Source organism: Amblyomma maculatum, chromosome 2, assembly GCF_055883805.1.
Source record: "Amblyomma maculatum isolate TAMU_Amacu chromosome 2, ASM5588380v1, whole genome shotgun sequence".
Lineage (NCBI taxonomy): Eukaryota > Metazoa > Arthropoda > Arachnida > Ixodida > Ixodidae > Amblyomma > Amblyomma maculatum.
Genome location: NC_139345.1, coordinates 38675933 through 38688972, shown reverse-complemented (window position 1 = coordinate 38688972; position 13040 = coordinate 38675933). Strand labels below are relative to the sequence as shown.

General features: G+C 43.8%; 1 protein-coding gene across 6 annotated transcripts in view; it reads right to left on the bottom strand.

Moving 5' to 3' along the window:
• Positions 1–1255: 1255 nt before the first annotated feature.
• The window catches only part of bol (boule homolog, RNA binding protein), a 49240-nt gene continuing 37455 nt past the window's right edge, over positions 1256–13040 (bottom strand). For all 6 annotated transcript variants that reach the window (XM_084593922.1, XM_084593914.1, XM_084593915.1 and 3 more), the window contains 2 exons: positions 12700–12891; positions 1256–4098 (listed from right to left, as the gene is read on the bottom strand). In XM_084593922.1, coding sequence (XP_084450048.1) covers positions 3959–4098; positions 12700–12891 — 332 coding nt within the window. In that variant the 3' untranslated portion in view covers positions 1256–3958. The remainder of the gene's footprint in view (positions 4099–12699; positions 12892–13040) is intronic.

Here is a 13040-nt window from a genome sequence, read left to right as displayed (position 1 = left end):
ATTCCTCAACAAAAAACATTGAAATTGCATTTCCATTTTTTTTTGTCAGCTATGAGAGTTCAAGCCATTTTTGGGCTCAATTGGGTGTGCCATTTGAGTTCACTTGATGAGCCATTTGGTTTTCATGGGTGGCCAATAACTCACAATTGGAAGCACCAATTCATATCAAACAGTCAGGCCCAATGGGTGGCGAAAACACAATTGGTTTTTGACCAATTCGTTTCAACACAGTAAACGCCTGCAGCGCTGCACGGCAGAACAGGTGGCTCGGGTCACGGGCTGGCCAATTTGCGCAAGTTGCTTCTAGCACGCAGTCAAGGGACGCGCAAGAGCTTGGCATGAATACATGGGGTATCATTGGCGGAGCTGAAGCAATTTGCCCCGCAGGCATCAAATGCCACTGAGGGTTTCAATCAGCGAGGGGGTTTATGTTGTCCTCCGCATCAGGCATCGCGGATCTATCTGCATGCACCTTGCGTGCTGGCACTCTTCCGCTCTGGTACACCCCGTAGTTTCACGCCACCGTTTTGTCTTGCCTCAATGGTTGTCCCCAAGAGTTCGCATTAATCAAGATGCAGCTCATGCTGCAAAAACACCCGGCGAGATATATAGCTACGTCACGAACAGTAAGGTGTTTACTTGCTCACAATCTGCAAAATGGCCTCCCCTCCAGTTAGGCCACGTTGCGGATTCCTCAGGTCACCATGAGGCAAGACGTAGCGCTGTGTGCCAAAATTCCCTCTCCACATCACTCGGAAGCAGCAGCATCGGACGGCGTGGAAGAGACTAAAAGGACAAGGTCGCATTTGTGTGCGCTCTGGCTTGGGGCTAACGAGTCTGAACTGTAGATCCAATTTTGCGTGCTGCAAAGTGTGCTAGCGCAGGATTCTTGTGCCACCACCACTGCCGCTAAAGTATCAAATCAACAGTGGAATGCGTACTACTGAACAAGCCAACAACTTAGCCCTAAAACATGCTATATGCTTGAAGTGTGCACCTACTTTTGACAAGATAGGCTACTATAGTAGCTCACGAAAATTCAGCTTATAACATGAAACGATACTCAGCTTTTATTTTGGTAACCAGAAAAGCTTTAATAGCGGACTACCTTCCGTCATGAAGGAATTGTGTGTGTGCAGATTACTGCAGACTAAAGTTGTTTAAAACTACAGAATGTGTTATGCTCTTCCTGCAGTCAGCACCTACTTTTGAGAGGGTATGCTAAATCATTTTTCTGCAGAAATGAAGACATGGTTCCGCGTTCATTTTTTATTGTTACTACAGCAGCAAATACATGCTCCGTATTGTAAACAGCAACTTTCGGGATACCAAAACGGCATATACTTATATAACAGTCACAGGCCAAAATTCCTTCTTACCACCAAGGTGATGCCACTAAAAAACAGTTTCTGTACCCAAAAAAGCACTTGTATAAAAAATGCAAGCTAAAAAAATGCCCAATTGCTTTATACCCCATGAATAAAAATATTTGGTATGAAGAACTAATTAATCCTACACCCTTCAAAATTTGAACTTGTCGACACATTTGAATTTACTAGCTCAGACGCTTAAAAAAAGAGAGCGTGCAATCCACACACACACACCAAAAAAAAAAAAAAAGTCAGAAAATACTTGTGGTTAGACAGCACTGTAGAGATGTGGAAATCTGAAATGGAGCACTTTCATCATCCATCAATAACCTGAGATCATCGCTAATGTCTCTTGACATACTTTCTATGACCGGTAAGAAAGTTGATGGAATATTCATTCACATATGGCACAGAAAAATGGTTGAAGGCAATGAGAGGACGGCACTGTGAGTGCACTTAACGGCCGTGTTTAACGAGTGTGGTAAACATAATATGAACACACATACACTTTCTTTGGCTTACTAAAAACAGGGGAGAGGAATATGACATCTTTCCTCAGGAATTACTGAACATCCGGTTCTCATCATGAAAACCAGTCTTTCTTGCAAACTATTGCAAAGCCAGTTAAGTAAAGTATGCAACACTGCGTTTTTTGCATACAATGACAACTGCTCCTGAAACAATAATGGACTTTTTTTCTTTTTTTTTAAATAGGAAAGGCAGATATGGGTGGTGAGATTGCACTAAGATGTCATAGAACACATAAATCTCAAAATCTGCCCCTTGCAAGCTTTTCTAATTTTGTTTTGGGGCTATTAGTGCAGTGACTAGTTGCCTCGTGATATATTACGTATCTGTATAATATATATATATACGACTTGACACATGAAAACTGACTAGCCACCAATCACAGGCTTTTTCACTAATTTTCTGTACTATTTGTTCAACTGAAAAAAATAACCTGCAGAGAAAGAGGACGGTATCACATTTTTTTTTTTCCAAACAAGAGGTGACAACTGTAAAGTTTTAGTTAAGTAGACATCACAGCAACTATGAGAGTAAGGCACAAGCAGCAAATGAGTGGCACTGCTTGCCATCATCACAGACAGGACTGTACTGTGCTAGCCGCAAAATGAACAATGACACACAAACCACCACTGGAAATATGCTTGGTTGCACTTGGTAACAGGAGAAAAACTGTGTGCCACTTGCACCGCAGTTCTGAAGGCAACTCTTTTAGCAACAATCACAGAACTAACTAGACAAAATATCTGAATGCAGTGCACTTTGCTGAGCTTTGGTGCAACTGCTGTACTAACAGCCTAATCTCATGCAATGCATCAAAAGTCGGCAAGCATCGCACACATTGACCCTTTTAAGTAAACGATGACTAAGCTTCACACTTCTCAATGCTTGAGCCATATCACGCGAATAGCACAAAGACTTAGTCATGTTCTGCATGTTGAACGTTCAAAATAATCAAGTAGTCATGGTTCACATCACCAGTTTAACAAATGACCATCAATATCTAGTATTTTGCAGCAGCATAATGAAGTGAGCAGATCTCTGAGCTTAATTAAATGTTGCCAATTCCACAGTTCACTCCGTTAGCAGTTTGAAGTCCGTGAGCTCAGCGAAGGCAGCTATCAACCAAAATCACAGATATCGGGACTTTGCAGCTGACAATATACAAGCATCCCATGCTTTCTACAGACAGCAAGAAGAAAGCATATGCATCTCGCATGCAAAGCCCTTTCTCCTCCAGCACTGCAGGCATTATGTAAGAGAAGCTTGTTGGCAGAGCTGTGCACCCCTGCAGCATCTGTGGTGTTTAATACTGACAGAATACTGCATGCTATAAATACTGCTGGTGCAGTCAAACCAAACTGTCCAAATGATACAGCCTAATGTAAACAGCAAAATGAATACCCTGTGTTAAAGCAAGAAATCAAATCTGCAAGTGCTTAGCACAAGTGATGCAAATGCTTGCCAATAAGCATGTTTTGTTTTTCCTTGACTTCCAATGAAGCTGTTAGGTTGCGATGCACACTGGCCCTCACAACAGTGCTGGCGTAGCATGAATGAAGCTCCTTGGGATTTTTTTTTTTTCTCGGTATCTAACAAGATCTTTGACTTTGCTAGCAAAAAAATGTAAACAAGATTCCCATTATGCCTGATCAGCAGAAACAAGACCTTTTTGAATGGTAACTGTGCACATAAACAAGGAAAAAAGGAAAAACGAGCAAGAACATTAATGCTTAAAGTGTGTAGCAAACTACATAGACAGTCACTGTAAGTAGTACAAAAAGCAAGGTTCAGGAGCTCTGCTTGGGTAGAAATAAAAAGTTATCAGAACAGTGTGCTAAAGGCCAAGGTTCTTGCTAAATGTGAAAAAAAATAATATCTGGGGACGAACAGCAGGAAGAGCTGGACAGGTGGCAATGTAGTGGACTTTTTAGGAGAATCAGTGACGAAAACCCCGCGGGGCAGGCCTGGAAAAAGAGACAAAGGCAAAGCAGGCCTGTGGGCAGCAAAAATGCTGTTGGAAGTGTCACTTCTTAACAGCACAGCCTATGGGTGGCAGGCTGCTAGGGGCACTGGGAGCGGGTGCTGGCAGGGGTGGGTGGAGTGCCGAACAGGCAGTCTCGCCAGGTAGCCCCTGGACCTCCTCCACGCTTGGCAGCCTCAGTGTAGTGGGGTTGGCCATCACAGATATCCCGTTCACCATCTGCACGAGTGCAGCAACAACACACCGGAAAACTAGCTCTCAGCTGCACATATCGATTAGACTGATCCCCGGGTACCTTCGAACCCTGACAAGCAGCATGTGGGCTACTAAAAGCCTCTGGGCAGTTTTTTCAGCCAGTCACGACTGGAGATGGTGATTCGAGTTTAATGGTACCTGGGCGGCCTGACTGACATATTTGATCTGTGCAAGGCAAAGAACTTGATCTGCACCCATTGGGAAAATGGTGTGTGGCATGTGATGCAGAATGGGTCAAAGAAGTAACTCTAGTTGAGTTGAACTCAACTCAAATAACTCAAGTTAATGACATTTTAGTGGAAATCAAGAAGAAGAAATGGGCATGGGCCGGGGACATATGGGATAAGAGGTCGTTTAGGGTAACAAACTGGATTGCAAGGGAAGGAAAAGCGTAACAGGGGGTGGCAGAAAGTTAGCTGGGCAGATGAGGTTAAGAAGTTCGCAGGGGTCAAGTTGATGCAGCTGGCACAGGACTGGGTTAACTGAAGGAATATGGGAGAGGCCTCTGCCCTGCAATGGGTATAGTCAGGCTGATCATGATAATCAATAGCAGCGAAGGCTGAGCCCTACTGACAGTTATGGTAGCATTTATAGTATTCAAGGACATGGCAAATGCAAACAGGCTCACTTAAAAGCTGTCCCCCCCCCCCCCAAAAAAAAAAAAAAATAAAACAAATAGGCTAAGAACCAGAAAAGGCACCTGAAACCTGATAGCAGTAATATGCTGGAAAGGTTCAGAATTATTTGAGTCCAACCGAAGCCTAACAATGCAAGTTTTCCTTTCTATCCCAACTGAGAAACACTTCTTCCTGACGTCAGGTCATCACTTGCCAAAGAAGCTGAACTTTTTAAGTTAAACATATTAAAACCAATTAAAGTACGCCAATTCATTTATCGAAACTTGGTTTCAACTGAATAAGGTCAGTGTCCTTGACATGCAAGGCATATCTCGCAAGCTGCGAAGAACAAGTTTCGCTCAGTTTAAGTTGAAAACTTACTAAACAGGGAAGCAAGGAGCCTGATGCAACAGCCGTACTGTTGGTAAGCAGCACAGCTATGCAATTTTAGCTGTAGGGAACACAAGGTAAGTTTTCAGTGTGGGTTGCAGAGCCATAACATGTCGTATAACATGAGCAGAACGCATTTTATGGGAGCTCTTGTAGTGCTTTTTCATGTCACTTACATACAGGTGAAGGCATGCGCCTGTGTGCTCTATTAAAGCCACACGTGGCCTGTGGTTAGCTAACAGGGCTAGGCTTGGAGTCCCTAGGCAAGGAATGGTGTCAGCCAAATGCGTGCCTGCAATCCTCCAGATTCTGGTCGAGCGTCTATCGTGAAGCAAGGCACGAAGAGACTCTCATCCCCAGCTTAAACAGATAAAAAAGAGGAAGGAAGGCAGGGCAGCTTAGACCAGTCAGCCGATCAAGCAGGGTTATTAGCTGCATGTAGGTCACTGACATGAATCTGCGCATGGGTGATAAATTTAAATCTATGTTCTCGCTACCGCAACGATCGAGCAAGAGTACTATCTGTAACCACCCACATTTTTCAAAGGGACCCTGAAAAGATAATTGTAGTAGTATTCAAATGCAAAGAAATCTAGAGAGGTGAACTTTGTGAGTATCAAGAGTTAAATTTAAAAGTTCTGCTTGGAACCCATAATTCACAAATAATTTTTGAAAAGTCCCCTTGCCGTTGACATCAATGAGCTTCGTGAGTGTGCCCACTCCCTTCCAAGTGATGGGGGTGGAGTAAGACTAACCGGCCAAGGAGACGCACACAGGAAAAATCGACACAGAAGGAAAGAGGCTCTTTCCTTCTGTGTCGATTTTTCCTGTGTGCGTCTTCTTGGCCGGTTAGTCTTACTTCATGCAATGCACCAACTAGCCCAACGTGTTTTACTGATGGGGGTGGGGCGCCAGCGTGGCTCGTTTTCCCTCAGTTTTTTTCCTGCTTGCCTGAGTGTGCAGAGTTAAGAGGTAGAGAAGGAGCATCATTTTTGATAGCCGATATGATCGGAGTAGCGAAGCTAGCTCAAAAATTCTTGTCTTGCAGAGGGGACCGATGGAGACTATTGCTTGAGCGAATTTTCTAGTTTTAGTAAAAAGCTTTTCATGGTTCCTTTAATAGCTGTAGCAACTCATTTTACGCACAAAAAAAGCTCCAAGTACTAGCATCCGATAGTTAATTACTGGTGAATAACGCATTCACGCTGGTAAAAACGTCAAGGCAAACTAATTGACCGTACAGGGCCATCATATCAAATCGCTGCATAAAGTCAGCAATTTATGTATATCAAAAATATACATTTGAAGAAAAAAAAAAAGAGAAAAAGAAAATACAAAAGAAGTGCCCAAAACTAAACACACACACACACACACAAAAAAAAAAGGTCGGCTGCAATTTAAAAAAATTACGGAAAGTCCAAACCCTAGTTACACTAGCTCAGTTTGGGGCCTCGTGACTACCGCTCAAAACCTTGGATTTTCAAATACAGCAAGCCTTTATTCAATCGGCGCCTTAAAAACTGAATTGAGATAAACAGAGCTTTGAGTTATGCAAAGTGCTCAAATTTTCCCGTGCACTGATCAGTAAAAATTTATGCCACTAGCTTTGCTTTCCAATGCAAGCTCCACAATGTTAACCAAGCATGTAGTTACGTTAAGAGTTGCTAAGAGAGCTGTATGGCATCACCTCAACGCCAAGATTTGATACTCTCCAAGTCCTTCCTTTCAATATGGCCGACTATTGTTGACCTGCAAAGCAGGCTATCTGTTGCAGAATTGTGCAAAATTCAAAGAGGCATTGAGAGCCACTGAGTGGCAGGCCAGCATGTACTATTCACTGACTGCTTTGTGGCTCGACTTGACGGCTGCAAAATGCCAGCCGAAGTACCGTTTTTAGTTTTTTGCAGGCCAGATTTCAAGGTAACCGAATTTCACTGTGAATGACTTTCGATATAAGCAGTGACAAACACAGATGCATGACCCTGAAAATATTTAGACAACATATTTCCAAGATATGAGAGAAACACTTTTCTGTCCATGTCTAGTCCCATCGATAGCCCGCTATCTATAGTTTCAGGATTCAAATTTTCCAGCTTTCTAGGTGCTCCTTGACAAGTGGCATCCTCCAATGGGAAATAGAGGAACCTTTTTCAGTTTTGGTTTTGATTTATTTTTCCGCTCTTGTTTACATCATGGCGTCGACGTCACGCGCTCTTGCTACGCGGAAACGGCCCTTTCCGCGGAATTCGACACATCCGAAAGCTCATTTTTGGATGCAGCAGTGATGACTCTGAAGACGAATTCAGCTCTTCAGACTTTAGCACTGACAGCAAAACTACGTTAAACCGACCCGGAACGTCGACAACCACGCCTCGACAAGTTTCGAGTTCGCTTACCAAAAATTTCCGCTTTTGCTGCGCGCTGATCGGAAGAGATCACTGTTCTGAAGGTCACAATTGTTATCTGCAGGGTGACAATGTCTTTTGGGTAGTATTACTTGCCACCGGCAGTGCAGGGAGTCGTGTTTTCCACTAGAGGACAGCCAGGGGTTGGCTTCGGCTGCTGTTTTCTTTTCTAACTCAGCGAATACTGTATACAGAAAGCCAGAATTTGCTGCAATGTTGCATTGGTTGACTGGAAAACAGTGCAAAGACGAACACCAAAGCAGAGGACCACAGGACGAGCGCTGTCCTGTGGTTCTCTGCTTTGGTGTTCGCCTCTTGAGCTGTTTTCTAGTCAATATGTTCCACCAACTCGCCTGTTTGGTTATTGTGTTGTTTTGGTCCTTGTTGTAAAAAATAATATTTTGAAATTTTTTGTTTTATTTGTATCAAAAAACTGATGCTTTTGTGTGTTTTTTTACTACAATATTTTGCTCATAGTTTTTTTTTTTCATCACTTATTCAATAAATATGTTGATTGTCACTAATACCGTTATGAAGAGGAATTTCTCCTCTACAGATACTAAACACTCCTGTACCAAGCAAGTTTTGTTAAAGAAAAAAAAAAAATAATAATGACGCCACCCAAAAACCACCCTTTTTCCCGCGGACAGGAAAGTGTTAAAGAACGTTTACTGTAAAGGACTCATGCATACTAGCAACTCACAATTGCACCAAAAAATGGCTGCAAAGCAGGTCGCATAACTCAAGTTCGAAACTTCTCACGGAACTTCGGAACATGCAGTAGACATTGGAGGGCAGGCGCACAGTGTTTCCATGTCACTTTCCACTGTAAGTCCTGAAGTTACATAATGGCTCTCCCAGTTGAGTCGCCACAGTGAAGGGCTCCAAGATTTTAAGGCGAAAACATTTTATGGCTCATGACTTGCCAGTGTGCCCGCCCGTGTGCGAGAAGAGTCCCACTACTTCACGACATTCCGCGGGATCCAACTTGTCAATTATCCTGATAACGTCATCAGAAAAACAAAAATCCTGTCTTCACCGGAAACCAAACCTCCATCCCTCGGATCTCCAGCCGAGCACTTTAACCAAATGCGCCATGCCTGGGATTGTGAAACACACATCATATTTCTCCTTGTCTACCGTGAGGATGATAGCAGCGAGATTCCACGAATGACAGATACCGTGCCTTTCCTTTTCTGCAAACCAATTACAGAAAGCTGCTGAACTCAAAGGAAGGATGGTTGTGTTCGACAAAGGGTGCGCAATGTACAGTGTGCAGCAGCAACACTCAGGCTTTCGCATTGCTCCGCTGCAGATTCTGTAGTGCTCTCTGAATTTTTGAACTTTGGACTCTGTAACATACACAGAGATCACACAGCACATAGACACCTTTTGCGCGATGAAATACAAAAGATGCTTGTGTGCTGTCAGTGCATATTAAAGGGATCATAAAATGTTACCTGCTAAACTAGAAAATGCGCACAATCGGCATTCCATCACTTCACTCTGCAATGTGAAAACTTGTGTGCCAGCTTCACTCACACCAAAGATACTGGCAATAAAAAAAGATTCTCTTCTTTCCATCAAGTCGGCATATGCTGGAGCGCAAGAAAAAAAAAGAAACGAAAATGAATTGCGATAGCACTCTACCACACACCGTCCTAAACACATCACTTGGGAGCATCCAATAAGAGGGAGCATTCAGAAAGCCCACATCACGTCAACGGGAATGAGTGGCTAAAGATGAGTGGTGAGGTGTTCCTTTAACAGGACAGTCGGCAGGAGCATGTTTTAAAAATTATTTGTAAATCATAGGATCAATGCAGAGGTTTTAAATTTGACTTAAATAACAAAACCATCTCTACTAATTTTGCTGCATTATAATATTGCTATAAATAATGTTCCAGGATCCGTTGAAAGAGCGCTAAATTAATCTAGAGCTTTTCCCGGTAGGGCACCTTTCTCGCACCTTTCACCTCCTTCATCCATCCATCCCAAAAAGGACTGTTTGGCCGCTGCCATAAATGAGACAGACACTGCGCCTTTCCTTTCGTAATGACCAATTGTTATTGCCAACTGAGTTGCATGGTATACAGTCAAACTTTGTTGATAAGACTTTTTATGCCAGAAAAAAAAAAAAAAAGTATTATCCGAGAAAAATGACCCAAACTTCCAGATTTTAAAGAATGAACTGCTGGGTAAGGTACAAAGGTATTTTCACTCTGTAAAAATGTTGATTAGCATTTCCTGGCATAAGATGATAGCAGCTCTGAATACAGTGCACATTTTCATTATCGTTAGTGCAGAAGAGCAGACACATCCAGCATGGTGACAGCAATGATGAATAGAGATCGCTTCCTTGTTTCTTACAGATCATTCGGCCCCTTACACCAATGCACTCTGAACAAGCCATTTCGGCAGCTGACTGTTGCCATGTTTTCCCTCTTCACATTGAGTTCCTCGGTTCCAGCCCACCGATATGCAAGCACTTAGCTATTTGGCCCCTATACCCCTTATGCACTGCAAAAGAGCTGTAGAGTTTCTCCTCTTCATACTATGTTTCCGTAGGAATGACGCTCTTAAAGGGACACTGCAGCACGTTTTGCAAAAATTGGGTTTTCAGCAGAAACCCACAGTTTTCCATGCTGGAAACTTGAATATCAGATTGAAATCAGGAAGAAAAAAGCAGAAATAGCCTTTTTCCAGCATAAATATGCAGCCTGCGCAATTGGGCTCACCACGGGTCGTGCCACCTGTGAATGGTCAAGACGTCACGTGACAACATTTTGAGGAGTGAGGAAGCTGCCGACGCGGCTCAGTCTGCGCTGCGTGCCGATCGCAGCTCTCTGCGGCTTCGTGAAAGTCATTATAGCAAGCCATTTCCACTCAAATGACCATCGGGTTTTTTACCGCATGTATCCGTACGTATCCGTACCAGATGAGCCCTCAAACGATGCAGCACTTCCGTTGTGGGAAGCGCAGGCTTTGCATAAAATCTTGCTGTGGTATACAGTAAGGCATTTTGAAAAGTAGTGTGTGTCATTCGCAGAATCTGCATGGCCCTCAGCGAAACCTTAGATAGCATATTCCCGAGAAGGAAGGGCAGCGAACAATGTACTAGGCGACTATTTAAGTCTCAGGCCTCCTGGACCCGCCAGAAAAGTCATTGTTGTAAAAGAGAGAGAGAGAGAGAGAGAGAGGGGGGGGGGGGCCGAGGCGTGGTGTACCAAATCCTGCTTTGAGTGCCATGCTTCGTACCTTGGGGAAACGAAGAATTTTATGGAAAGAGTGAAGCAGTACACAGCTGCCACCAGAAAAATGAATTGTGAGCGAAGCGCTGTTGCCGAGCTCTGCGATGCACACGAGGCATTGAGGGAGCTATTGCGCTGGAGCCCATGTTCTAAAATGTATTCTTACAAGAACCTCGTCGGTTTAATTTCTAATTTTATTTGCATCCCAAAACATGACAGAACTATGTAGAATGACGAGGGACGCATCGAAGAAAACCTCACTCAGTGCGCTCCATACTTGAATGTGCCCATACCCAGCTCAGCTGAGTGGTAACACGTTTTATCTTCCAATAACGTTCCCATAGATGTCCCGCAAACATATCAGGCACGTGCAGTGCTGGAAAGGATCTCGCAAAGCCATCACAACCTAGCTGCGACAACAGTGGGCTCTCCTTAATCTGCTCGTTCGGAAAGGATTATCAGAGCACGCGGCTGATGAGTTGTCTGATGTTTAGCAAAAAAGTTGCTGCGCATACCCGCATACCTTAGAGAGAGAGAAGAGAGAGAAAAAAAGAAAAAAAAAAAAAAAGAAGAAGAAAAAAAAAAAAGAATTACAACCATGGGCCAATGCTGTCGTGCCACCACGAGATGGCACCCCGTGAACAGATAGCAATCAACACTAAATGCGACGGTTCACATACCAATGAGACCTGAATATTTTGAAAGTAATGGAACTATAGTCAGAAGTGCAAGCCTTACCTCCTTTTTCTTCCTTCAATAAGTGCGGTTCTAGGGAATGGTGACTGTTACAATAATATTGTGTGAGGAAATGAAAGGAACCGCGTCATGGTTCAGCCATGCCATTTTGACCAAGCCCTATAGAAATCGCACTAGAAACAAACTGCACATAGTCACAGTCACAAAAATGCTTCGAGTAGAATCTTTCCTTTAGTTGGCTTGAATTTATCTCTTCTCTGCAGCGTCCCACTGCGCCGTGAGCGTTTGGCATTGCAAGAAACAACGAAAGACAACCTTGTCACCACCACAGCTGCTCTTGCATCCGAACACACGCAAAGCAGTGTTGTATCGGGCACACAACACTTAGTTGGCATGTTTTGTACATCCACAACGCACGCAAGATGAACAGCGCACGCCGAAAGCTCCCTCGGGTGGCTCTGAATGCCTCCGGATTTTTGAAAGTGACATCACAGCGGACAGAGGAGCGAGGTTGCCCTCTCTGCTTTCCTCCTCTGTAGCATTCGCGAAAGGCGCGGGAGATTTGAACTGCGCGTTTTCTGCCGGCGATTGCGCAGGTGTTTTATGCATAATCGAAAAAATAATTTCACAGACATGATCAACACATAACCTACTGCAAAAATATAGAGTTATAGCACATTTGAAAACCGCCACAATGTCCCTTCAAGTTAGCTTGCAGTCTTTACTTTATGCTTTGCCCCTTTGCACTGAGGCACTGCAGAAAAGCTACCATCGTAAGTGAGTGCCACTACTTTTCTGCTCTTCATTCCAGTTCGGTGCGCTCACATGCGCTGTTGACCTTATTATAAAAACACACATTAAAATTCTGAGCATAGTAACTGGTTTGGTTTACGAGGTTAACATCCCAAAGCAACGAGAGACACCGTAGTAACTGGGAAATAATGTTACCCATGAAAGTATTAACTGGGAGAAAAATAGCACAATGTTATGGGAATTTTATACAGCTCGCAATTTAGAACTATGATCCAGGAACATATCTACAAAACTCTACTGCACATGAATGTCAGTGTCAGTTTAACTTTATACACAAAAAGAATAGCTCAGGCCTTTTTGAATAACCTATGATCTCCTTTAAGGATGAATAAAGATCTCATCGAGTCCTACACCTCGAAAGCAAAGCCAGTTTTATGGGCTAATAGTGAATACCTTGGGAACAGTCCTCAAGGAATGTACAAAGGGCCTCCGGGGGTGCCGTATAGCGCCTCTGCCTCGGTGCAAGTTCACGAGGGCGCCGGGAAATCTCTGTCGGTGTGCTGGTCTCCAACACTGAGCCGGGTGTTGGGGTGCTGCCATCACTGGGTTTGGACGGGGTGCCAGGGCTAGAGGGGCGCTTTGCCCCTGAGCAGCGAGGAAGGCAGGCAGTAGTTTCGGGTAAGCATCAACAATAGGTCAAAATATATCAGAACACAGATGCATTACAGCAGAGCTTTCACGAGACTCCAATTCATCTGCTGTCTCTGGACCGCAGTTCCCCATTCCTGGACTCT